Raw genomic sequence first — 26,518 nt, forward strand, 5'->3', positions numbered from 1 at the left:
TAGCCTCGATCAGTGGGTTGAGGATCTTTTGTTGCTGTGAGCTGTGGTGTAGGCCGGCAGCTGTAGCTCTGATTAGACCCCTAGCCTCGAATCTCCATGTGCCAAGGGTGTGGCCCTAAAACACACACACACACACACACACACACACACAAAAAGATTGTGAATAATTTTATATGATTGACAAAGTAAAACAAAAACAGAAATCATCAGTAGAGGCATTTTTTTTTTTTTTCCAAGTAACATCAGGACCAGGGCCAGCTTCATGGTATGTGACCTATTCAGTCAGCACAGAAGGCCGTACCTTTAAAAAGGCCCCTCACTTAGTTGGATCCTGTACTTGGTTTAATGCTCTATTATCACTACCTTGAGTAATTATCGTAATAACTTTGTTTTTTTATTACTCAGTGAATTTTATGATCATCACAACCCAATTTCATAGCATTTCCATCCCAAACCCCTAGTGTATCTCCCTACCCCCCAACCTGTCTCATTTGGAAACCATAATTTTTTCAAAGTCTGAGTCAGTATCTGTTCTGCAAAGAAGTTCATTGTGTCCTTTTTTTAGATTCCACATGTAAGTGATAGCATATGATGTTGGTGTCTCACTATGTGACTGACTTCACTTAGCATGATAATTTCTAAGTCCATCCATGTTGCTAAAAATGCCGGTATTTATTTCCTTTTAGTGGCTGAGTAATATTCCATTGTGTATATGTACCATAGCTTCTTTATCCACTTCTCTGTTGATGGACATTTAGGCTGTTTCCATGTCTTGGCTATTGTATAGAGTGCTGCAGTGAATACTGGAGTACATGTATCTTTTCGAGTCATGGTTTTCTCTGGATAGATGCCCACGAGTGAGATTGCTGGATCAAATGATAATCCTATTCTTAGTTTTTGAGGACTGTCCATACTGTTTTCCCCAGTAACTGCACTAATTTATATTCCCACCAACAATGTAATAGGGTTCTATTTTCTCCACACTATCTCCAGCATTTATTGTTTGTAGACTTTTTGATGATAGCCATTTTGGCCAGTGTAAGGTGGTAGATCATAGTGGTTTTGAGTTGCATTTCTGTAGTAATTAGTGATGTTGAACATCTTTTCATGTGTTTTTTGGCCATCTGTATGTCTTCCTTGGAGAATTGTCTGTCTAAATCTTCTGCCCATTTTTTGATGGGGTTGTTTGTTATTTGATAGTAAGCTGCAGAAGGTGTTTATAAATTTTGGAGATTAATCCCTTGTCAGTCTCTTTCTTTGAAAATATCTTCTCCCATTCTGTGGATTGTTAAAAACTTTGTAAACAGGGGGCCTTGCATTTTTCATTTTGTACTGCCCCCCCCCCCCACTTATTATATCCCAAATGAACTGACTGACATTCTGACCTAATTCAGGCAAAGGTACAGTCAGTCTGCCTTGAAAAAGTAGAACTTAAAGGTAAGAGATGAGGTAAAGGGCAGATTCAGGTCTCCTGAGAATAGTCGGGTTGTTAAGAAATAAAATCAAGCAAAAATTCACCCTCCTTGCCATGACCTCTAAGAATCTAATTAACCCTGCCTACTTGCCTAACTTCATCTCTTTCTCCCCATTCACCACGCTCTAGCCATGCGTTTTTGTTCTGTAAACACGCCAAATTTTTTTTTTTTTTCTGCCTTGAGACCTGTTCTCTGCCTGAAAAACTTGGTCTCTCAATTTTTTTTTTCCTGGCTGACCTATTATTTGCATCCTAGCTTTTAACTCCGCTATCTAAATTAGCCCTCCTCTGTCCAGTTACATTTGATTATTTTACCTTACAATATCTGAAACCTAGTTCACCTTGTTTCTTTTTAAAATTATCTTTCTTCCAACACTGGCATGTAGATACCATAAAAGCAGAGGGCTTGGCTTGTTCAGCATAATCTCATAAGCACTTGGCATAGTACATGCACGTGATTGTACTGAGCTGAGGATTGGCAAGCAGAAGGCAGTCAGGTAGTCCAAGGAGTAGTGAGCTGTTCTGGAAGCTTAGGACTCCTTCTTTGAAGCAGTTTTCTGTTGTTCCTCTCAGGGTTGGGCTGTGGGTTATAAGTAGATGTTGCTTGTCTACCTCCAAGACAAATGAGTAGCATTCCTGAACTGCTTAGATTCTTGAAAGAAAAAATGCACCACCAGGGGGAATATTGCCTTTGGGTACAGAATAAAGAAGATAGTAAAATAACCCTTTGACTGACCTTTTATATCTTGATTTCCTGAAACTTTCAAGCTATTTTAAAAAGATTAATGTCTAGTCCAGGGAAGGGAGTCATCCCTGATTTATGCCAATGTTCTTAAGCAACCCTACAGTTATATAAATAGCTGTTGCTATCTCGAAGACGTAAGTGTTTAAGTTGCCACAGTTTCTAAACGCTGTTACTTTTGTGTGATACTGAGTCTGTAAGTCTAACTTTACAAGAAATATTTACATTTTTAATATTAGTTCCAGTGAATTTATAAATAACAGGCACTTCTAATTTGTCAGTCCCAGAATCCAGACAGATAATTTATTGGGTGGCCCTCCTTCTCCCTTGAAATGATCTTAATGTAAAATTTCACTAGACAAGCACTTTTTATCCCCCACTTTTTATTCCTCCCAAATGACCAGAGTGCAGGTTACCCCGTCTTATTCATGAACCAGATTGATCTTATGAGGGTCATGCACATTTGATAAAGGAAATCCTCCCCTTGAAAACATTGGGGGTGGGTACTTCTAGTTTAGGATGAAATAGAAATTTTAGTTTGTTGAGCCAAAAAAGAACTTTTATGAATGATCTTGTTATTCTACCTGCCAAGAAACTGGGGAGCAGAGTAGTTAAATGGCAGCACAAAGTTACATGGCTCCTGGGCGGCAGAATTGGAACTTAAACTTGGATGTCTTAGCCTTTAGTGGACCAGTCTTTTTCCAATGCAAGGCGATTGTATTGTATTGTATTGTATTGGTCTTTTTGTCTTTTTAGGGCCACACCCGGGGCATATGGAGGTTCCCAGGCTAGGGTTCCAGTCAGAGCTGTAGCCACCAGCCTATGCCAGAGGCACAGCAATGCTGGATCCAAGCCATGTTTGTGACCTACACCACAGCTCACAGCAACACCAGATCCTTAACCCACTGAGGGAGACCAGGGATTGAATCCTCATCCTCATGGATGCTAGTCAGGTTCCTTAACCACTGAGCCATGGTGGGAACTCCTGCAGTGCTCTTTTGAACATAAAACCAGGGGCAAGGAGAGTTCCACAGTGTTTCTTTTTAAACGGACTGTGGCAAGTTAATTTCAGAAGAAATTAAATACTGTTGATAATTATGAGCTTCTTTGATGGGTCTCATTTCTTTTTAAATTATAGTAGGATGCAGTTCCCTTGTAGTGTAGCAGGTTAAGGATCTGGCGTTGTCACTGCACTCGCTCAGTTTGCTGCTGTGGTGCAGGTTCGATCCCTGGCCTGAGAACATCCTCATGTCACAGGTGTAGCCAATAAGTAAATAAATAAATAACAGCAGGACAAGGTATGTTTTATTTATTTTACTGCTTGCCAATTTGCTTACAAAAGAGTAGTCATAAGATGTTATTTAAAGCATATAGCCAGTTTTCTTGGGTAAACACCAGATCTATGTTGTTTTCTCTTTCAACTTGTAAAATTTACTGATAACTTAACAAATGGAGGTAAAAGAAGAGACTGGCATAAGGGGAATATGACTTTAAAGGAGAGAGAACTAGAATGAACTAATCTTATATACTAGATGCCAAGAAGGAACTCTCAAACTTAATAACTAAATTTTAAAATATTTTTCCTTTATCAAAATGGTATGTCAAAGTATACATCCTCATTGTGAAACATTCAGAAAATAAAGAATAATTTAAAGAAGAAAATTAAAAATAACGGTAAATAGCAAATGACATTCTGTCAGCCATTGTTTACATTTTAGTGTATATTTTTTCATAAATGTAATTTTAAAAGGCGAAATTATTCTATACATTGTTTTTAGCCAGCTGTTGTTTTTCATCTAATAATGTACTGGGAACTTCTTCACAAATCACCAGACATGAAGGGATAGATCTATGTGATCATTTTTGGTGACTGTGTAGTATTATTGCATGTGGGTATACTATAAGCTGTTTAACCAGTTATCGATTACATATGTAGGTGGTTTCTAATGTCTTGTCATTATTAACTTATTTGTAATGATATTTATGAATTAAAAAATATTTTTATGTGCTCACCAGATCACCTCTGCCACCTGTAGAGTTTTAAAGGCAGCATATGGATGTTTCTGGGCCAGGGATCCAGGCGTCGAATCCAAGCTGCCACAGCTGTGGCAACGCCTGATCCTTAATCCACTGCACCAGGCCAGGTATGAAACCTGTGCCTCAGCAGTGACCCAAGCCGCTGCAGAGACGCCAGATCCTTAACCTGCTGCACCACAGCAGGAACTCCTCAGTGTCAAAATTCTGGATTTGGATTTCCCACTGTTACTGATACCCTGTCTCCTCAAATGTCCTCATTAAGATGATTTTGCCCTCTCATATTAATAATCCTTTCTTCCCCTATTATTTATAATTGATTATTAAACGTGCGAAATTTTTACTTTTATGAGCTATTTAACAAATACCAAAAGCCATTACCTAATGTCCTTAGATTCTTCTGAACTTAGCCAAATATTCCTATTTGAACATAAAATCAAGGGATGCCCTAAATGTCCTTGTTGCTCTATCTGGAATCTGGTTACTTTATGTAGTGTGTGAACCTGAAGAAACAATTAGATCCCTAATTTATACCCGTGGAAAGGCTAACAGTGAGTGTTCTCCTAAGAAAAAACCTCGGAGTTCCCGTCGTGGCTCCCGTCGTGGAACCATGAGGTTGCAGGTTCGATCCCTGGCCTTGCTCAGTGGGTTAAGGATCCAGCGTTGCTGTGAGCTGTGGTGTAGATTGCAGACAGGGCTAGGATCCTGTGTTGCTGTGGCTCTGGTGTAGGCCAGCGGCTACAGCTCCGATTTGACCCCTAGCCTGGGAACCTCCATATGCCGCAGGAGCAGCCCTAGAAATGGCAAAAAGACAAAAGAAAAAAAAAGAAAAAGAAAAAAACCTCATTATATCCCCTTCTTTTTTCCCCTTTCTTATAGCATAAGCATAAGTTCTCACACTCAGTAATGAACTAAAGATCCCTGCTTGATGGAAATAATGTGGTTAGTCTTCAGAGACATTTAGATGTACATGACCTCAATAGTCTCTGACAAAGCACCTTTCTCTTACGCTTTTTTAAAATGATGAGGGAGGAGGAAGAAGAGGGGAGACTGTTAGGGTTCAGTATGAAGTGTTAAATCCCTCCTCCACTGTTTACATACCTTGAAATAGACAAAGGGAATAGCCCTTTGTCTATTTCCATCTGGTTATCTTTTCACTTTAGAGGAACAACTAAAAAACATTAGATTTCCTTGGCAGCTAGCTTGTTAAGAACTTTGAAGTAGATATAAAACTACTTTGTCAAGGGAGGATAGCATTATCTCTTACAAAGCTCTTATGAGTCTATTCTAAAAGTATTATTTTAATCTTTGTAATGATAGCTCAATAAGTCTTCTATTTAATTAATTGTCTGTACGCTGTATGTAGGCGTCTATGTATTGAAATGTTAACTAAGATACGCTTGGATGTATCTTACAACATTACAGTTCCACAGTTTTCAACTAAAATCTGACATATGAATTGTGCCTATTTTCCCTTCAACTAGCTTATTAATGACATTAAAAAATAGACATTAAATCATGTGGTATAATTTGGGGTGAAAGAAATTGTTTTCTAGAAGATGCTACTAGACTTTCCAAAAACTGTTATCCTTTACAAAATAATAGGTATTTTAAAAGACATTAAGTTAATAGGAAAAATATTAAAATGCCTAGGAATTAAATAAATAAGAAATGTGCAAGACAACTTTAAAACCTACAGAAGGTCACAAAAGAAGACTTGAACGTATGGAAAGATACACCGAGTTCTTTGACAGGAAAACTTAACATCAGAGGTAGACACTAGTACTTTCTCAATTAATTTGTAAATTTAGCATCATTTTCCAACAATTAACTTTATATTTTTTTAAACAAGATAAGGAGATTGAGATAATGTGTAAAAATTACCAGAATTAGCCTGGGAAACTTGGTTAAAAAAGACCAACTGAGAGGCGATTGGTCTCCTTACCACATATAAAAATATAAAGTTTTCATCATTAAAATAAAATAGTATTGGTACATGAATATGTAGACTAACAAATAGGCCAGAATAAAAAGTGCAGTAGTAAATCCCAATACTTATGAGATTTGTTATATGATAAGGTTGCATCTCAAATGAGGAAAAGATGGTTTGTTTCATAAATGTGGTTGAGACAACTGAGTGATCTTCTCATGGGGGAAAGTAAGAGTTGGATTATACTTTATGGTGTAAACTAGGCAGATTCCAAATGGATCAGAGATTTTAGAATGAAACTATGGACTGCAAGAAAATATGAGAGTTCTTTGTAACTTTGGAGTGAGCAAGGACTTTCATTTGAAATCATAAAAGAAAAGATAAATTTAGTCACAAACTTGTGCATAGCCAAAAAAAAAAAAAAAATCCGTAACGAAGAACAAACTGGGGAAGATATACATACAGTTCTTAGTGCAGACAGAGGAATAATCTCCCTAGGATTTAAGAACTAGAAACTAGGCAGAAGAAAGCTAACAATAAATAGAAAAAAATGGCAGACGGTAGGAAAACACAGTCCACATAAAATGTTCTAAACGCCTAAAAATATGCTCAGCCTCACTCAGACTATATTGATACCATTTTCATCAATATGACTATCAAAATCCAAGTTATGTAGTTTATCATATTGGTGAGAAATAGAAGTAACCAGGCACTGTTATTGACGGCATGTTAAATAGTACAACCCTGACTCAGAGCAGTTTGCCATTTTCTGTCAAAATAGCAAGTGTGAATAAACCCTGAATTTTTTAAATTTGTCTTGCAGATGTATTTGTACACATGTAATGTGACCTATTTAAGAAGATTTCATTATGGCATGTTTACAATAGCAGAAAATCTGAAACAATTTAAATATCAATAAGAGAATAAATATGGTTCATTCATAAAATGGAATGCCACACAGCTGTGAAAAATAAAAAGAACTAGTATGCTATGTAAAAATATGAAAATAATATGAAAGTTATATATTAAGGTGAAAAGAAAACCAAGTTGCACAGTAGTTCATATAGCGTATTTAGTGATACGCTAGATAGAGGCTATCACACACTCCAGAGGACCTGTTCATATCAGAATCTGTATGATCCATACCCCCTGGAATTGCACAGTGTGTGGCCTGAACAACTAGGTCCCTTGTGCCTGATTGTATTACTTTTGGTGTCAAAACAAAAGTCAAGGAATCAGAAAATTTAGTCATATTTGATTGCTAATATGTAAAAGAACTAAAAGAATTCACAAGAAACTAAAATAGTAGGCACTTAAGTGTATGGAAATGGTGTAGAGGTGGATAGGATAGATATATTCATCCATTGTACATCCATATATATCACCATCGGAATGTACTAGCTATTATTTAAAATTTTTAAATATATTTCATATTGCATTATGGTAATTTTATCAAATTAACATTTACTATTCCTGTCAGATGTGTTTTTCCTTTCCTGTTTATCTTCTGTTTTTGGTCTAGTAAAAAAAACTAGTTTTAGAAAGTACTGAATGTCATGTCTCTGAGAGTATAAATTATTAAGTCTACATACATCAAACATATGCATGATAGGCAGATTTGTACCTAATGAGATTTTTAATTATGTGGAATGGAAACTTTTAATGCAATCATAAGAGAGTTATATATCAATGTAAAGCTCTAATTTAAGTTTTCCAGAATAGATTCATTTTATAAACCAAGATTTTTCCCCCACAGTGTTTCACTCTCTCTGTTTTTTGCTGACCTATTTTTTTTTCCCCATTATGAGTCACCAGACTAGAAAAACAAAATACTTTCCTTGAATGGGCATATTTTTAGTAAACGAGTAGACTATTTTCTTTCTATGTCATTTGTAAAATGTAATATTGTGAAGTTGTTGTGGGGTGGATGTATATAACATTTCTATGACCGATTAAGGGCTTTGCTCCCTATTATGAAGGAAGGGATAGGAACCAAGCAAGGGAGAAGGAAGGAAAAGGCATTTTATGATTTTTAAGGATATGGTAGTGGATACCTTGTTCATTTGGAGACAAAAAAAAAAAAGGCTGTTGTTTGGTTGAATAAGATTAACCCCATTTCTGTTATTGTAAAAAAAAATTTAATCAGTAGTATCATCTTCAGGAGTTCCCATCATGGTGCAGCAGAAACGAATCCAACTAGGAATGATGAGGTTGTGGGTTTGATACCTGGCCTCCCTCAGTGGGTTAGGGATCCAGCGTGTGGGCTGTGGTGTAGGTCACAGACACGGCTTGGATCTGATGTTGCTGTAGCTGTGGTGTAGGCTGGCAGCTGTAGCTCTGATTGGACCCCTAGCTTGGGAACCTTCATCTGCCATGGGTGCAGCCCTTAAAAAAAAATTAAAAAAAAAAAGCAAGTAATAGTATCATCTTCATAGAAGAAAGCCTGTTAACTACTGTTAACACTCTCTCATCCTGCTTTTTTGGAGGATGACATTTTTCCACATAAATTAATTTTCTAGCTTGCTGATGTGGAAAAAGCTTGTGTTTGAAGCCAGTCAGAATGGATTCAAATTCCACTTTACAACTATTTAGTGTCGTGGCGATGGACAAGTCTCATAGCTTCTCCATTAACTGATTTTCTTTTGTGTAAAATGGGATAATGTTACCTGCCTCTGGGGTTCCTCTGAGGCTCCTCTGAGGATGAAATCCTCTAGTGTGGTGCCTGGCTGCATTGTTATCTAATGATGACTCCTCCAGTCTGGGTTAGGGGGCCTCTTCCATGCCCCCACCACCCAGTGCTTGCCATTGTCAGCACCAAAACCTTCCTGATGTTCAGGTTTTTGACTGCCTCTGGACATAGACTCTTTGCTTTTTATCTCACTTCCAGCACTTTAGACACTATCAGATATGTTAGATGAATGAAATAATTTAAAAGCTTAAATTTCATTTTAATACTTTATAGTAGAAAAAAGTTTAAATGTATTGTTATGTATGACATTATATGAAATCTGTTGTAGAATTTAGCAATGACATATCATCATACTTAGATATGTTCCATGACCTGGCAACCCAGTGCCCACTTAAGACAAATCACTGCTGGGTGGGGATTAATTCACTTTGGTAACACTGTGAAGACAGCTCAGTTTTTCACATCTCCCATGATCCTCACTGCAAACCTTTGAACTAGGTGGTACTATTACTACCTATTAATATGAAGAGATACCAAGAGGTTAGGTAACATTTTTAAGTCTGTATGGCTAGCATATAGCAATATTGCCATTTGAACTTAGCTTAAAAAAAAAAACTTATATCTAATGTATTTTCCATGGTATTAAATAAGATAAAGTATTTGAAATACTTAGCACAGTGTGTGACAGTTGGTGCCATAAATGGCAGTTGCTACTATTATCGTTCTATCAAATGTCCTTGTTTGAGGTTTGGGAATCTGCTCCATTCAGGTATTATTAAAGTAGTTTATAACGAACTTATAAAAAGTTACTCTTATTTTTTTATTTTTATTTTTTGGCCATGCCCATGGCATGCAGAAGTTCCTGGACCAGGAATCAAAACCCTCACAAAAGTAGGGATACCACCAAGTCCTTAACACACTGAGCCACCAGGGAACTCCCTAAAAAGTTACTTTTAGGATTGAATTCACTTCCATGCTGCAGTAGTCTTGTGGACCACTGCAGCAGCTCTTGACTCAGAGTCACTTCTGTCAAAGCCCTAGGATTTTAAGCTCTTCTCTTAAGGACCCCCCTTCTTTTCCTCACGGGTACTGCCTTCCAGGCCATTGCTGCTGATAGTGGTGTTGCTTAGTGGCTTCATTTCCCTGCTGCTGTTGATGCTGCTGTTGATCTGCATGCTCCTACTCTTTCTGTTGCTTTTTACCACAGGGACTATGAAAGTTGAAGCATTTTTGTTTGTTTGTTTGTTTTTCTTTTTTAGGGCCGCAAGTACCGTATGGGGAAGTTCCCAGGCTAGGGGTCAGATCAGAGCTACCGCTGCTGGCCACAGCCACAGCAATGCTAGATCCTAGCATGTCTGTGACCTACGCCACACCTCACAGCAATGCCGGATCCCCTGACCCACTGAGCGAGGCCAGGGATCAAACCAGCATCCTCACATATACTAGTTGTTTTTGTTTCTGCTGAGCCACAGCAAGCAACTCCACTGAAGCAAGATTTTAACACCCAGGCCAGTGATACAGTTCTGTGTTGGGCCTCCAGGAGGTAATTGGTTCTTTCCTTAGGGTCCATTTAATTTATTTACAGAAGAATCTAGGATTCCTTTCACATATAGTGATTGGAGAAGCGATGAGGTAATCCCCTTGATTTTAGTTCTCTGTCTTAGTTTCGAGCTCTCTAGAACTTGGGTTTCTGAATCCTCAAGCTGTCTGGGATTCTGCAAGATAGATTCCTCCACATCTCTGGCTGCTTTTTTTTTTTTTTTTTTTTTTTGGTCTTTTTAGCGCCTCACCCACAGCATATGGAGGTTCTCAGGCTAGGGGTCGAAACGGAGCTGTAGCTGCCGGCCTACACCACAACCACAGCAATGCTGGATCCAAGCCATGTCTGTGACCTACACCACAGCTCACGGCAACGCCAGATGGATGCTAGTCAGATTCGTTTCCACTGAGCCGTGACGGGAACTCCTCCAATTGCTTTTGAGGCCACAATATTGCCATGAATCATTTATGGTGTGCTGAGTTCGTGATTTCCCCTCAGCCTCGTAGAGGTGTAGCGTGCTGCCTCTGTAGATATTACCATTTTCTTTATGTGTGCTCAAACGTGGTGTTTACAAAGTCTTTCTTTAACTTTCAATTTCTTCGGGGCTTCTTTGTCAGTTATCACCCTACCAACTATTTTTTGTCTTCCATAAATTTTTTGAAAATTTTCATCTCAGAGTTTCTTGGTGGCCTAGCAGTTAAGGATTTGGCACTGTCATTCCTGTGGCCCATTGTCGTTTCTGCAGCTTGGGTTCAATCCCTGGCTTGGGAATTTCCACATGTTTGCAGGCGCAGCCAAAAAAAAAAAAAGAAAATTTCCGGAGTTCCTGTCGTGGCGCAGTGGTTAACGAATCCGACTAGGAACCATGAGGTTGCGGGTTCGGTCCCTGCCCTTGCTCAGTGGGTTAACGATCCGGCGTTGCCGCGGGCTGTGGTGTAGGTTGCAGACGCGGCTCGGATCCCGCGTTGCTGTGGCTCTGGCGTAGGCCGGTGGCTACAGCTCCGATTCAACCCCTAGCCTGGGAACCTCCATATGCCGCAGGAGCGGCCCAAGAAATAGCAACAACAACAACAACAAAAAAAAAGACAAAAGACAAAAAAAAAAGAAAATTTCCATCTTATGGCTCTTCTCCCATTTTTTCTTCAACATTATGAGTTTATACTGTTTGTGGCCCTTTACTCTTATATTGGTGAGCTCTTTGTAGGAAAAGAAGATATGTGCAGAGCTCTTTTGTGGTGCAGTGGGTTAAGGATCCAACGTTGTCACTGCAGCAGCTCACTGCTGTGGTGTGGGTTTGATCTCTGGCCGGAGAACTTCCACATGCTGCCAGTATGGCCAAAAAAAAAAAAAAAAAACCAAAAGAAGTAGAAGATACATGCCAAGGTCAAGCTGCCATTTTTAACTGAAAATTAGATCTTTTACAAATATTAACTTTAGGAGTTCCCATTGTGGTGCAGCAGAAAGGAATCCAACTAGTAACCATGAGGTTGAGGGTTCGATCCTTGGCCTTGCTCAGTGGGTTAAGGATCTGGCGCTGCTGTGTACTGTGGGGTAGGTCGCAGATGCAGCTCAGATCCTGTGTTGCTGTGGCTGTGCCATAGGCCAGCAGCTGTAGGTCTAATTCCACAGAGGCTTGGAATCTCCATGTTGATTTATAACAAATGGTACATATTTATAGTGAGACAGTTTGGTAAGTTTTGACATGTATATCCATTTGTAAGTACATCACTACTACCTGCTGCACCTATGAAGAAACTGAGTCTTGGAGAAACTTAGAAGGTCAAATTAACGTCAAGGTCCATGCTGGGGGCTCTGAAGCCCAAGTTCTAACTGGGAAAAAAAACCATTGATGGTTTTTCAGTTGTATGGGGAAAGTACACAGCCTCTGAAGCGAACTACTCATTTCTTTGTAAGAGGGTTGTGTTCAGTGATCCTAATGTCTTTTTCAACTTCAGGTTTCTGCACTTCATTTATGTTTCCTATGCAGAGGTGGTATTATATCTCTGTTCAAATAGGTGTTTGTTTTTTTTTTTAATTAAATGAAACTGCACTATATTGTCTGTAATTTTCACAGTGGAGCTCTTTGAAACATTAAAATAGTATTTTTTCAGGAGTTCCTATCGTGGCACGGTGGAAGTGAATCTGACTAGGAACCATGAGGTTGTGGGTTTGATCCCTGGCCTCGCTCAGTGGGTTAAGGATCCAGCATTGCCGTGAGCTATGGTGTAGGTCACAGAAGCAGCTCAGATCTGGCGTGGCTGTGGCTGTGGCTGTGGCTGTGGCTGTGGCGTAGGCCGGCGGCTACAGCTCCTATTAGACCCCTAGCCTGGGAACCTCCATATGCCACAGGTGTGGCCCTTAAAAGACAAAAAAATAAATAAATTAAAGAAATAATTTTTTTCTTTTTATAGGAATGTGTAAGAGGCTCATGGAATGAGTCAGAGTAATAAAGGATCTGCAGGAAGTCCCTCAAGATCGTTGGTAAGACAATAGGAATTTCTGTTTTCTTCAACAGTGTATTGTATAATTATTTTGTAGATATTCTGACTGTAAATTTCCTAGTCTTGTGCTCCCAAGAGACATTTTCCTCAGTCTTTTATTATTATGTGGTTTTTAAGTTTACCAATGGTGGAAGCTATAATAATTACCTAAAGCTTAACTGTGTTCTTCACTTCTGCTAGAAATGCAGATTTTTATTTAGCTATAGATATTAATAACATATAGTCCTATAGCTGTATTTAGCTTTCTAGCTGCACAACTGCCTTTACATTTCTCAGATGTTATCAGCAATAACTAAAATGCCGTAGCCCAAAAATTTTAAAATACATCTATCATCTATACACATTGTTTACATGCCAAGTATGTGTAATGTTTTTATGCAAAGTTGAAAGTAAATTCTAAGATAATAACAATTTATTTTCTACTTCTCTGATCCTAGGGAAAGAAGAATTTGTAGACTCTTCATCAAGAGCTTCATTTACACAGCTATTAAATCCAAGGCTACAGTAGTGGTGAAACCATGAGTAAAAATATATCTGCTGTAGTATCATCAGGTCTACTTGAAAAGTAATTGCTATATTAAATTTAATATGTTTTGAACTGTCATAGTTTAAAGTATATAGAATATTAAGAACATTTGGTGGAAAGTTTCATATAGCTATTTTCTACCTGTGGTGTAAGACAGTGGTAATGAGAAAATTGATCAGTACTTACCTTTCAGTGTAAATCAATGTATAGGACAAATTCTTCATTCTCTTTTAGAATTATTTATAGAGATTGCTTTTTAAACATTTGATCTGATTTTTTAAAATCTAAAATATTTTATAAGGCAAATACCATATGATATCACTTATATGTGGAATCTAAAATAAAACACAAATGAACAAAACAGAAACAAACTCACAAACCTGAGAACAGCCTCGTGGTTGCCAAAGGGTTGGGGGGAAGGGGGTGGTTGGGAGTTTGGAATTAGCAGATGCAAACTAGTATATATAGGATGGATAAACAACAAAGTCCTTCTGTATAGCACAGGGAACTCTATTCAATATCCTGTGAAAAACCACAATGAAAAAGAATATGAAAAAGAATATATAACTGAGTCACTATAAGTATAACAGGAGAGATTAAAGCAATATTGTAAATCACCTATAGTCCAATGACATTTTTTAAAAAATAAAATGCTTTATAATTCTAGTATAAAGATAACATAATGTAAGATTAATTTTTGCTGAGTTGCAAACCATCTCTAAGTGCCTTAAAGCAAACAAGGGTTTATCCTTATGATTCTGTGGGAAGTTCTTACGCCTGCACCTGATGATGCGGGGTAGCCTTGTTCACATGTTCTGGGGCCCCCTTTGGGGAGGCCAGTAAGCCGATGTCTCTTTCACCAGCCTCTCGTCCTCGAGGTAGCTAGCTCAGGCTTTTTTACACGGTGGCAGAATGGTTCCCAGCAACAAGCACAAGTGGTTTTCAAATGTCCATTTTCCTTATATTTGCTAATGCACCCCTGGCTGAAGCAATTCAGATAACCAAGTCCAAATTCAAGGTCTAGAGTTATAAGCTTTACTTTTTAGTAGAAGGAACAGTAAAGTCACATTCCAAGGGGCACACAGACAGAGATGGGCAGAATTAGTGGTCATTTTGCTAACATGTAACACACATAATAAAGTATATTCAGAGAAGTCTTGCTTTCCGTCTTGTCCTTCACCATGTGCCCTCATTTCTCCTATATATAGCCATCATTATTCTTAGTTCTTTTTCAGTGCTTCTTTTTGCATAAGCAAATAGGTATACATATAAATATGTATACATATGCATGTTACATATGTGTATATATATATATATAAAATTACATTTTTTTCTCAAAGCTATTATTTTTTTCTGTGTAAATTTCCACTGTACATTAGACATTCTTCTCCTCTTGCTTACATAGTAAACAAGTGTATACCAGCCCTTTGACTCAGATCTGGAGCTCTTCCCTGGAGAAGGGTATCAGGTCAGTTAAACTTAGGGCATCGCGCTCTAACACCTCCTCCTGGGAGAACTGGAAAGCTCCAGTCTCCTAGGGTCACAAGCCAGGCCCAGCTGTGTGGCAGGTAAAAAGAACTCTATGCACTGTTTCATGCATTGGTGCTGACCAGCTTTGCTCTGTGTAACAGCGCAAAGTTTTATCCACACTACTTAGGGCAAAATCAAGCTCATGAGAAAGAAACATATGAGAAGGCAGAATGTCTCCAAACACTCAGAATCCAGCTCCTAGGCTCCACTTGCAAGAGCGTTCTTAACAAAAAGGTAGCATATTATATATAGTGAGGTTTGTTTTGTTTTGGTTTTTTTTGGCATGGTGTGCAGCGGCACCATCTTTAGGGTTTATGCTGTTTTGCATCACCACCAACAATGTACAAGATTACTTCTTTTCTATAGCCTTGTCATATATTGTCAAAATTTTAAATTTATGTTGATCTGACAGGTGAAAAGCAGTATCTCTGCCTGGTTTTTAACTTGTAATTGTCTTATTATGGTTAAAGTTAAGCTGCAGAACTATTTTTAACAGCCAAAAAAGAAAAGTAAGTAATATAAATCCTTAACAATAAGGGAATTTTAAAGTAAGGTCCTATAAGTTAAATACACTGGCTGTGTTAATAATAGATACTCTGTTGAGATTAGAAAGGAAGGAGTCTTTACTGAAATAAAAATGTAGGCAGGAGATCACATGTGTCCCCACTGAAGGAAATTCACAGAGGCTTTAAGCAGTTATTGGAGGTAACGACTGAGGACCTTAGTCCCTCTCCTCCATCTCTTCCATTTCTAGGCTTCACCCCTTTATGTCCTTGCAACCTAATCTTCCATCAGGGTGGGTTGAGGTTCTGAAATCTGACAGTAGAACATATTCTGCCTTTTTCCCTAGTAATCAGATAGGCCCGCCAGCCCTGGAATTGGTAATTGGAGCTGAATTCAATATAATGCAACCCTAAAGCATGTGCTATATAAAGAGCAAAATATTCAAAAACAGGGAGTTTTGTAAGTTTTTTAAAATTTTAATTTCTTTCATCCTGCTTTTTTATGATTTAACTTTTAAATACAAGTTTTCTTAAAGATATAGTTAGAACTTCTATGGCAAAAGCCAAGAAAACTTTTTAAAGCTATAATCGTATAGAAGATATGAAGTAATTCTTTTTTTGGGGGGGTCATGTTTGAAGACAACTAGACATCTATATTCAGTGCTGCTTTAATGCAACAATAAAGCACATCTTAGATCACACCTTGCCTCTGGAGTAAGACAGACCAGGCTGACATTGCTGTTCTCCAGCTTTGTAAACTTGAGCCACCAAGTTAACCTTCCCAGATTTTGGTTATTTTAGAAAAATGAGGGCAATAATCTTAGGGATTTTATAAATGTTAAATTGAATAGCATAATTATGTATATTGCTTAGTGTAGTACCCACTATACCATAAGTAAGCAGACGGCCCCCAGCCTTATTTCATACATTATTTAAATTCTCTTGGACCAGTTAAAGTCTCTTCTCTGACCACTGTTACGAAATGCAGCTGGGGCTGGGGAGGAGGGAATGCCTTTGGCAGAATTCTTTTAACAGCTCCTTTTCCAATGGCATCACTTTTATGTCTGGCAGAAATTACAACTAGAGTAAGAGCTTTGTACCGGAAAAATTCTGTTTCTAAATTAAAAGGATAAACTGAGGGAGGTTTTTTTTTTTTTTTGAGATTCAAATGAAAGTCATGTTTATTTTGCTTTAAATGGCCATGAACATGTCGTTTAAAGTCACTTACCTAAGTTATTATTTAGTTTTGGAATCCTTCAGTGTAGTTGAAAAGTCAGCTGAAAGTAAGTCTCTCCAGTCGCCTTTAATAAATCTTTATTTAAACACTTTTGAACGTATGTTTCTTATACTCTAAAGAAATAAATATTATTGCAGTAATTTGTTGTTTGGTTGTCTTATAGAAAAATTAAAAATAGAGGTAAGAAAATTCATTGAATTGCTTTTGCATGACCATACTTATTAAAATGTAGTTGCTAGTGTGTACTGAGTGTTTTGAGTTGTCTTGATCTAAGCACTTAGCAAGTAGTTTAAAGAAAAAGTAGGTATCCATCTTCAGGCTAACGTGTGCATGCTAATTTACTTTATCTTAGGGATCCTGCCTTTCAGATGATTACAGTTACCAAGGAAACGGGCCTCGGTCTGAAGATCCTAGGGGGAATTAACCGGAATGAAGGTCCTATGGTATATGTTCAGGAAATCATTCCTGGAGGAGACTGTTATAAGGTAAAAATGAAAATAAAAGCAATACTTTGACACAAAGACAAAACTACTAGTGATGAGATTTGTTTTCCTATGTCATCAGTAAATTTTATTTATGTATGTATGTATTTTATTTATTTACTCATTTGTGTCTTTTTAGGGCCATACTCGCAGCACATGGAAGTTCCCAGGCTAAGGGTCAAATCAGAGCTGCAGCTGCCTGCCTATACCATAGCCACAGCAACTTGGGATCCAAGTAGTGCCTGCAACCTACACCACCGCTCATGGCAATGCCGGATCCTTAACCCACTGAGTGAGGCCAGGGATTGAACCCACATCCTCATGGACACTAGTTGGGTTCTTAACCCGCTGAGCCACAACAGGAGTTCCATATTTTTAACATTACCTGAATGTCCACTGTGCCCATTTCTCAGTGAATGATACAGAGGGACTGGAAGATTAGACCTTTACTCTCCAGGAGCTTTAAACTAACAAATGAGTAGGAAGTAAATAAGAAATAAATATAAAAAGAACAGATTTCAAGTTCTAACTAAAAGATATAATTTTAATTATATTCTGTTCAACTTTTATCCTAAGTCTGGTTGAGAGAAATTATATTTGAAGACATATTATCTCTCTACTGCCTTGAGTTAGGGTTTAGTTAGATCACTTAAAACTACATTCATTTAGCTCTCCTAATTACAAAACAAAACAAAACAAACTAAGCAAATAAAATCTACTCATTTCTGAATTTGCAGTAGTTCTTGTTGTATGTGTTAACTATGTCACTCAGTAGTTACCCATATGAGCAATTAGATTTAGAATTAAGACTAGAAAATAATTTTAGGAAATTAGAAAGCCTTACTGTCTTCTTCACTGTAAGAAATATGTAAATCATGAGTTCCTTTTTGCTCTGATTGCTAGGAAGCTCAGATCCATATTTGAAGCACTTAGCAAATTGATTACTGTATTTCCATGCTCATTTCTCTTAAATTTCATTCGCTATTTGTGTTTTACTAATGTGATTCTATTTTTTGTTGAAAATTGCCATCTGTTGTTTTTGGAGAGACGTAGGCTATAAAAAATTTAATAAAATATTCCGTTAATATCAAACTATATAATATGAGAACAGATCTTCAAATAAAGTTTGTTCATATTGTTCTCATTCTAGTTGTTTTGGTTGAATAGTCCTACTCCTACCTCCCAGCCCTATCTCAGACACTGTTTAGCAAGCAGTTTGTTTATTCAGTTGGATTTTATTCCTTGTTAGAAAAAAAATCAGTTAAGGGGTTCCCATCGTGGCTCAGCGGTTAACGAATCTGACTAGCATCCTTGAGGATGTGGGTACTATCTCTGGCCTTGCTCAGGGGGTTAAGGATCTGTCATTGCAATGAGCTGTGGTGTGGGTCGCAGACTCAGCTCAGATCCTGCCTTGCTGTGGCTGTGGTGTAGGTCGGCAGCTGTAGCTCCGATTCAACTCCTAGCCTGGGAACGTGCATAAACCATGGGAGGGCCCTAAAAAGCAAAACAAAACAAAACAAAAACCAGTTACCAATAACTTCCAAAACAATAGATTTAAATTGTTTCATGCTTGTTTAGATAATAAGGCATCTTCCAAATACCCTTCTCAAGTTGTAAGTAGTCTACAATAAATTTAGGATGTTATAATGATGCAAATTTTTGGCTATTGATTTTATTAACTAATTAAGAGCATACTTAATTGCTAAACTTAAATTCGCACAAACAAAAAAAATTTTCTTGTGAGAATTGAAATGTACTACTTTAGTTTTAAAGCTGAGGGCTGTGTGTATATTCAGTATGGCTGAGGTATTTCTTAGACTATACTTGATGTAATGCAGTAGTTTTATGGTCCTTAACAAGTGATAAGAATTTATTTTTAAGATAAGCATCAATTTATGCTTTTTTTATTCCCATGAAAAATATTTATGAAGTAATAAATTTATAGCAGTGGTGCTGAATGACTCATCTCCTGCCAGTGATCACAGACTAAGAAATTATACCTATAGTATACAGTTTCTCTTGCTGATTTTCTGAGAATTTCATTATGTGAAAGAGTATTGAAAGCAAAAACATGTAATGGAGTATATTCTATATTTACCACTAGAGAGCAGCACAGGGTTGTTAATGTTTTTTGACAATATCTGGTCATGTCCAAGAGAAGAAAACTGCCAAAGTAGAGAAAGGTGTGGACAGAGAAGAATAAGTAGGTTTACAATGCTTACATTTATTTTTGTATACTTCCTCAAGATGTAGAGTCATATACATATATACTCTGGGATTACAAATTAATGAACTTTTATTTTAAAATATTTTTGTGAATAATAGAATTTACTGTATTCTAAATACTGCGTTAAGCTTGTTAATGAACGTCTAATCTGCACAAAATTTCTGTTTTGTACGTGTATTCACAGAATAGGAAACAAAGGCTCAAGATTTATCCTTATTAAGTTGCTGAACTGAGCAACTGTTAGTATTTTTTAAAGTGTATGTGTGCTGTCACTTGCTCTAATTTTATTTTATTTCATTTTGTCTTTTTTAGGGCCACACATGCGGCATATGGAGGTATCTAGGCTAGGGATCGAATCGGAGCTGTAGCCGCTGGCCTACGCCACAGCCACAGCAATACCAGATCGAGCTACATCTATGACCTACACCACAGCTCACCGCAATGCCAGATCCTTAACCCACTGAGCTAGGCCAGGGATTGAACCTGTGTCCTCATGGATAGTAGTCATATTCATTTCTGCTGAGCCATGATGGGAACTCCAGCTCTAATTTTATTTTAAGATGTTGTTTCAGAACTAATAATAGCGGCAATCTCAAGCTTAGAGATGCATTATATTCCTTTTATATTTCCAGACTTCATAGATAGGGGGTCACTGGATCTCAGAAGGAGCCATCTTTAATTAATCATGGTTATCTCCCCTCACCTCCATTCACACACAATGTTTTTTCCTCATAGAAAATATGAAATACAATGCTGATTTAGTAATCAAAATGGTCATGTTTCTTGGAAAAATGTTATTCCAAGTTCAAATTTGGAACATCCTGACACAAGTAGGAAAGAAGTTCAGGTAGGAAAGAAGATTCTCCCAGCTTTAAGAGAGTATAGAATGAGAACAGATACACTAGGTACTAAGTTAAAGAAGTATGGGAACTGCAAGGCCCTTTTCACCCACCAACCAATCTCTTTATCAGTTTTGAGTCATATGTTGAATCTTAGATCTTTTTTTTTTGGCTGGAACACTCCTTTAACCATCATACCCACATATTCAGTTGCCTGATCAGCATTTCCACTTGGGTCTCTTAAAGGCATATCAAACAAAGCATGTCTGAGGCAGGACTCACACCACACTTTCATCTACCGTTTCTTTCCACACAGACTTCTTCCAATATTCCCAATCTGTGACTGACACCTTCCAGTCTCCATAAGTCAGAAAACTTAACAGCATCCTAGCTATTACCTCTCCCTTAACACCCATATCCAAATCATTAATACAGACTGTTTACTGTTTTGCTCTTTAAATAGATCTTGAACCTATCAGTCTTCTTGATCGCCATTGTGATCAACATTGCTTAAACTTTCATCAGTTTTTGTTAAACCTCAAAATAGCTTTGTCTGCTCTTATGCACCATGCCTATTTCCCTTGCAACCTATGCCGCCAATACTTACTTGCCTCCAAGGCTCTGTTTAATATAACTTCTGCCCTCTACTTCTCTGGTTCTCCATCCCCATGCTCCCAGAGTAACATTGTTTCAGTTCCAGGACAGCTGCCAGAGTTCTTTCTAATCTTATAAACTGCTCCCTCTGACTAAGAATAACTCCTTTGCTTTCAAATATCAATTCAGAGGCCTTTTCCAAAAAATGTATTCCCTGGGTTTCCCCAAGTCCAGGCCAGTTTTTTTTTTTCTTTCTTTTTTTTTCCTATCTGTGTTCCCAGAGCCTATTCCTTCCCCTCATATCACATATCTCGGTTTGTAATCATATATCAATACCTGTGATTGTTTTACCAACTCTATCTGAACCACAGGTTCCAGAATATTTCCCAAGTGCAAGGATTCTATCTAATTTTATTCACAGTATCCTTAGTCCCTAGCATGGTACCTGACACACACTAATTGCTCAATTAATACCAGTGAATGAATGATCCTTTAGTCACGTTTCTGAGAATTACTGATCTGCCTGTTTACCATTCTACTGCCACCATCTGGGCTCCACACCAAAGTACCTCTCCTTGCAGGCTTTTTGTGTCTGATTCTGGATAACACTTTGAATGTTTTTGTTTTTTCATTGTTTCTCTGCTGATAATAAAGGGAAAGCAGGTAGGAATCGAAATTTTTCTTCAAATCTATATATTTCATAGTTCACTTACTTGATTTTAGGAGTCACACACCCACACATATGTATCAGCCTATCCTTGGGTTCCAAATCTATGGGTCCAACAAAACCTCTGATTGAAAATATGCTTTAAAAAATTCCAGAAATTTTCGGAGTTCCCATCGTGGCTCAGTGGTTGATGAATCCAGCTAGGAACCATGAGATTGCGGGTTTGATCCCTGACCTTGCTCTGTGGGCTGAGGATCCGGCGTTGCCATGAGCTGTAGTGTAGGTTGCAGACATGGCTCAGATCCCGCGTTGCTGTGGCTATGGCGTAGGCCTGCGGCAACAGCTCTGATTAAACCCCTAGCCTGGGAGCCTCCATATGTCGTGGGAGCAGGCTCAGAAAAAAGGCAAAAAGACAAAAAAAAAATTCCAGAAATTTCCAAAAAGCAAAACTTGTATTTGCTGCATCAGCAACTATTTACCTATCATTTATATTGTATTAGGTATTATAAGTAATCTAGAGATGATTTAAAGTATACAGGGAGAATGTGCTTAGGTTATATGCAGATATTATGCCATTTCATATAAGGGACTTGCATGCCCATGGGTTTTGGTATCCAAGAGGGTGCTAGAACCAATCTCCCTTGAACCCCAAGGGGTGACTGTATACACATACGCATGTATATGAAACACATATATAGGTATGTAATTACACATAAGGTACGTAATTATATAGTTTTTCTCTCTGTAGCTTCTCTGGAATTGAAATGAGTCTTACAATAAATGTCTTAGTGTAATTGGTAGCATTTTTCTCTTAGTGCTACCTAAAATAATGGTGTATCTTATAATAGTGTCCTCTTAAATGTGATAAATTAAGGGCCTTTCAGATACAACTTTACAGATTAAGACAAAGGTCATTCATATAATGCTAATGGTTAGTCTTTGTTCACAAAGGATTATGGGAGAGCATATTTAACTTTTAGAAGAAATCCATTTTCAGGATATGCTGGCACATCGCTGGACTGGGACCAAGACTTTTTGGATCGATAGGACAAGGGCCTCTGGGTAGCAAAGGGTAAAGAAGTCAGTCCATGGGTGGGACTAAAGTCATAGCAGCCAAGAGGGTTCACTTTGCCATGTCACTCTCTCTTCTCCTTTGCCATTGTGTTTTGTGTTGGAGACACCTGCTTTCCTCAAACTATGTCCTGGGGCTTATTCATTTATTGTGGACCTATTGTATACCTGGCCCTGTGCTCGGGGGAATAACCATGAAGAGGACATGGTGCTGGCCAACAGGAAGAATCAGTGCTGCCAATTTGGGAGTTGCTGAATTCATATACTCTAATGGAAGAAAAAAGGTACCTAAACAAGGACAGTACAGAGTAAGTGCAATAGTTCAAAAACAGCGCTTTTGGAACAAAGAGAAGGGGAATAATTAAGTAAATCTAGGGAATTGGGGAAAACCTAGAGCAGAGATAGTGTTTGAATTTGGCTGTGAAGTTTAAGTGAGTTCATCAGACAGAGAAGTGGCAAGGTGGGTGGTGACATTCTAGACAGGAATTAGTATGTGTAAGTGCATTAAGGTTTGCAAGAGGTGGCTGGTTTGAAGAACATTTTCTTGGTTTTTTGTTTTTTTTTTTTTTTTTTTTTTTTTTTGCTTTTTAGGTCCTCACCCACGGCATGTGGAAGTTCCCAGGCTAGGGGTTGAATCAGAGCTACAGCTGCTAGCCTATGCCACAGCCACAGCAACTTGGGATACAAGCCATATCTGTGACCAACACCACAGCTCAGAAGAGCGCTGTATTCCAGACCCACTGAGCGAGGCCAGGGATCAAACCTGTGTCCTCATGGATGCTAGTCAGATTCATTTCCTCTGCACCACAACAGGAACTCCTGAAGATCATTTTCTGAGAATAGAATGAAGAATTTATTTGCTGAGGAGGGAAGGTGGATGGTGAGGCTAGAAAAAGAAGACTGTAGCTAGTTTGTTTGCTAGATTTGGGAACCTTTTCTTACCAGTGGACAGTCATCAGGGGTTCTTAATTTGAGGAGTAGAAGGATACATTCGCTCTCACTGTGAAAATGCCCGTAACAGATGTAGGATCCTAATTCAGCTTACCTCTGTTTAATGCCTACAATGTGCCAGGATTTTTTTATACATTATTTAATTATCACAGCAACCTTGTGCCATATTTACTCCATTATACAGTTAAGAAAATGAGTCTCATAGTGGTTAAACAAATTGCCTAGATTCATGTTAATAACTAAAGAGGGGCACCTGCAGTTGGTAGTTTATGAAAGTTTGGGAAAGGACTCTAAAGTCTTAAAGGCACATTCCTTAGTATTTTGGAAGAACGAGTTGCAGTCAGGCTGTATAGATGGTTCCTGATAATATGGTAACATGTTATTTAGAAAACCATATAGTAACCATTATAATCTGAAATGGACAGTGCTGGTAGTTTTTAATTAAAGTATTTAACTGGTCAAGAATATATTATTATTTCGACTTTGTTATAAATGCCAATGTGAAAGAATTCAGACTGCAGTTGGGCGTGTGAAAGTGCTTGGCACCTTGCCTCTCATGTGTAGTTGCTCAGTAAGTGCTGAATAAGAATCTAGACAGTGTGGAAGAGGCCTCAGCACAGCCCTGAAGTTACTATCTTCACATACACATTAATCCAGCTGGGGTAGAATTCACAGGCTTTAAATGCCAGACTTTTACAGAAATAGCTTTGTTTTAGTTTGCAGGTTCCAACTTTTAAACAGGTTCAGAAATTCACATGATTAGCTAAAATCTTATTCTAGGAGGCAAAGAAAAAAAAAAAACTGCCGTGAGTGCTTTTTAGAAAGAAAAATATATGTAAACACCAGAAACCACAGTCAGAGGCTTTCTTCTTTTCTGACTCTTGTCTTGCTGGAAAATGCTACTTTAGTACATCAGTGTACTTTAAGATATGTTAAATTGTCTTCCTGAGAGCTTTTTCCTCTGTAATAATACTCTGCGGCCTGAGAAGAGAATGTGGGAGGTGGTAGGTCAGCCTAAACCCTATCACCTACTTCTATTTTCTGAAGGCTTTTTCTCCATAACGCTGACAAACAACTGTGTGCTTTCTGTAAGATGCGTGGATATAGGAGCTGCCTCTGGCAATTGAGTTGTGTGTTCACTGTGGATGAGGTCGAGCCTCTCCTACATCTTCTTTCTTCTCTCTTACTGTTTATGAACATCTAACTCGCGAGTTGTGGAGCCTCAAATTCGAATTCAGATCTGTCTGGTTGCTTCACACTCTTTTTTCCACATCAATCCACTGCCTCCGAAGGCTCCTGCCCAAACAGAAGACAGTTAAGTTGCCACCTGACTTAGAGTCATCATTATAGAATTTCTTCTTTTCAAGGAACTTTAACAAAAGAAGGAACTGTTAATAAAAAGAATATTTAGATTAAATTAAAATAACTTAATAGCTACTGTCCACCATCCCAATTCTAAAAAACCCCTTTTTTCCCCTTGTTAGTGTCGTTTAAATGCTTTGCTCCAGTGAAGCAGGGCTTTCTTCATTTTTCCCTTTCTCTAAATTGTTGCTAGGCTTTGAGATACAGGCAAAAGAAGTACAGACATTAAATTTCAGTTATGATTTACCTTATTAGGCTAATTCTAATGAGGATTTTTATTTTTATTTTATTTTTGCAGATTCTAAATGGTCTAGAGCTGAATTTAACAATGATATTTTACTTATTGGAGTTCCTGTCTTGGCTCAGCAGAGATGAATCTGACTAGCATCCATGAAGACCTAGGTTCGATCCCTGGCCTCGCTCAGTGGGTTAAGGACCGGGCCTTGCTGTGAACTGTGATGTAGATCGCAGATGTGGCTCAGATCCTGCCTGGTTGAGCCTGTGTCATAGGCTGGCAGCTGCAGCTCCAATTTGACCCCTAGCCTAGGAATCTCCATATGCCATTGGGGTGGCCCTAAAAAGACCAAAAAAAAATTTTTTTTAAATTATATTTAAAAAATCTCTGATGTTTCCTCACAATGCTAGTTTTGGGATATAGAACCAAAGTAAAATTCATCTAGTTCAGAACATTATGGGCATATATCATGACCTTTCTTTTTATTTGGGCGGAATAAAAAATTTCATTTTAATATTTGTAATATTTGACATATACATAAGGATATAGGAACGTACATCTAATTTATGAAGCATAATGAACACCTAGGAATCCACTTGGAGTTCACCGTTTGGCATAAGAAGTAGAAAACTTTGCTATTGAAGCCTCCTGTGTGTCTTCTCCCTACCCTCTGCCATTACATTCTCTACCCTCCCTCCCAGAAATAAGTACTGTCCAGAATTTTGTTTATTCTTCCTTAGCTGTTATTAGACTTTTTGCCTGTGGCAAAAGAAAAATGTTGTTACCATTTCCCTTTAACCTTGAGGGAATGACTTACCCTCAGAGTAACTTTTAGCATATTAAATTGCAAGCTATTGTACATAAATATAGTCTGGGGTATAGTTGATTTAAATGCACATGTAAGCGAAGTCTGTGATAAGACTTGGGCCCAGGCAATATAGAACTGTGTTTATAAAATCTTAGAAAACCAGGTCTTTCTCATTTTATTGAACATGAAGAATCCATATGGTAGATGCTTTCTCCATATTGCTTAGCCTTTTCCAGAATTACTATTATGTTTTACTCCTCATATATTTATCAAATGGAAGGAGGAAAAAAATCACTTGTGAATATTGCAGTTGTATGTACTCTGATGGTTATATTGAGTCACATACTTGTAAAATTCAAATTAGTTTTCAAATTTTATGTATTTTAAAATCAAATTGCCTTTTTAGTTTAATGTGGTTTTTTGTCTCTTTTTCTTTCTTTCTTTTTTTTTTTTTTTGTCTTTTTGCCATTTCTTGGGCCGCTCCCGCGGCATATGGAGGTTCCCAGGCTAGGGGTCTAATCGGAGCTGTAGCTGCCAGCCTACGCCAGAGCCACAGCAACGCGGGATCTGAGCCGC

The 26,518-nt window shown here is 37.9% G+C and overlaps 1 protein-coding gene across 2 annotated transcripts in view; it reads left to right on the forward strand.

The window, feature by feature from the left end:
• Positions 1-26,518, forward strand: part of STXBP4 (syntaxin binding protein 4) — a 191,474-nt gene that overhangs the window by 3,926 nt on the left and 161,030 nt on the right. For both annotated transcript variants that reach the window (XM_047759350.1, XM_047759351.1), the window contains exons 2-4: positions 12,821-12,890; positions 13,348-13,475; positions 17,059-17,191. In XM_047759350.1, the coding sequence (XP_047615306.1) occupies positions 13,429-13,475; positions 17,059-17,191 (180 nt within the window). In that variant the 5' untranslated portion in view covers positions 12,821-12,890; positions 13,348-13,428. The remainder of the gene's footprint in view (positions 1-12,820; positions 12,891-13,347; positions 13,476-17,058; positions 17,192-26,518) is intronic.

Source organism: Phacochoerus africanus, chromosome 14, assembly GCF_016906955.1.
Source record: "Phacochoerus africanus isolate WHEZ1 chromosome 14, ROS_Pafr_v1, whole genome shotgun sequence".
NCBI classification, from domain to species: Eukaryota; Metazoa; Chordata; class Mammalia; order Artiodactyla; family Suidae; genus Phacochoerus; species Phacochoerus africanus.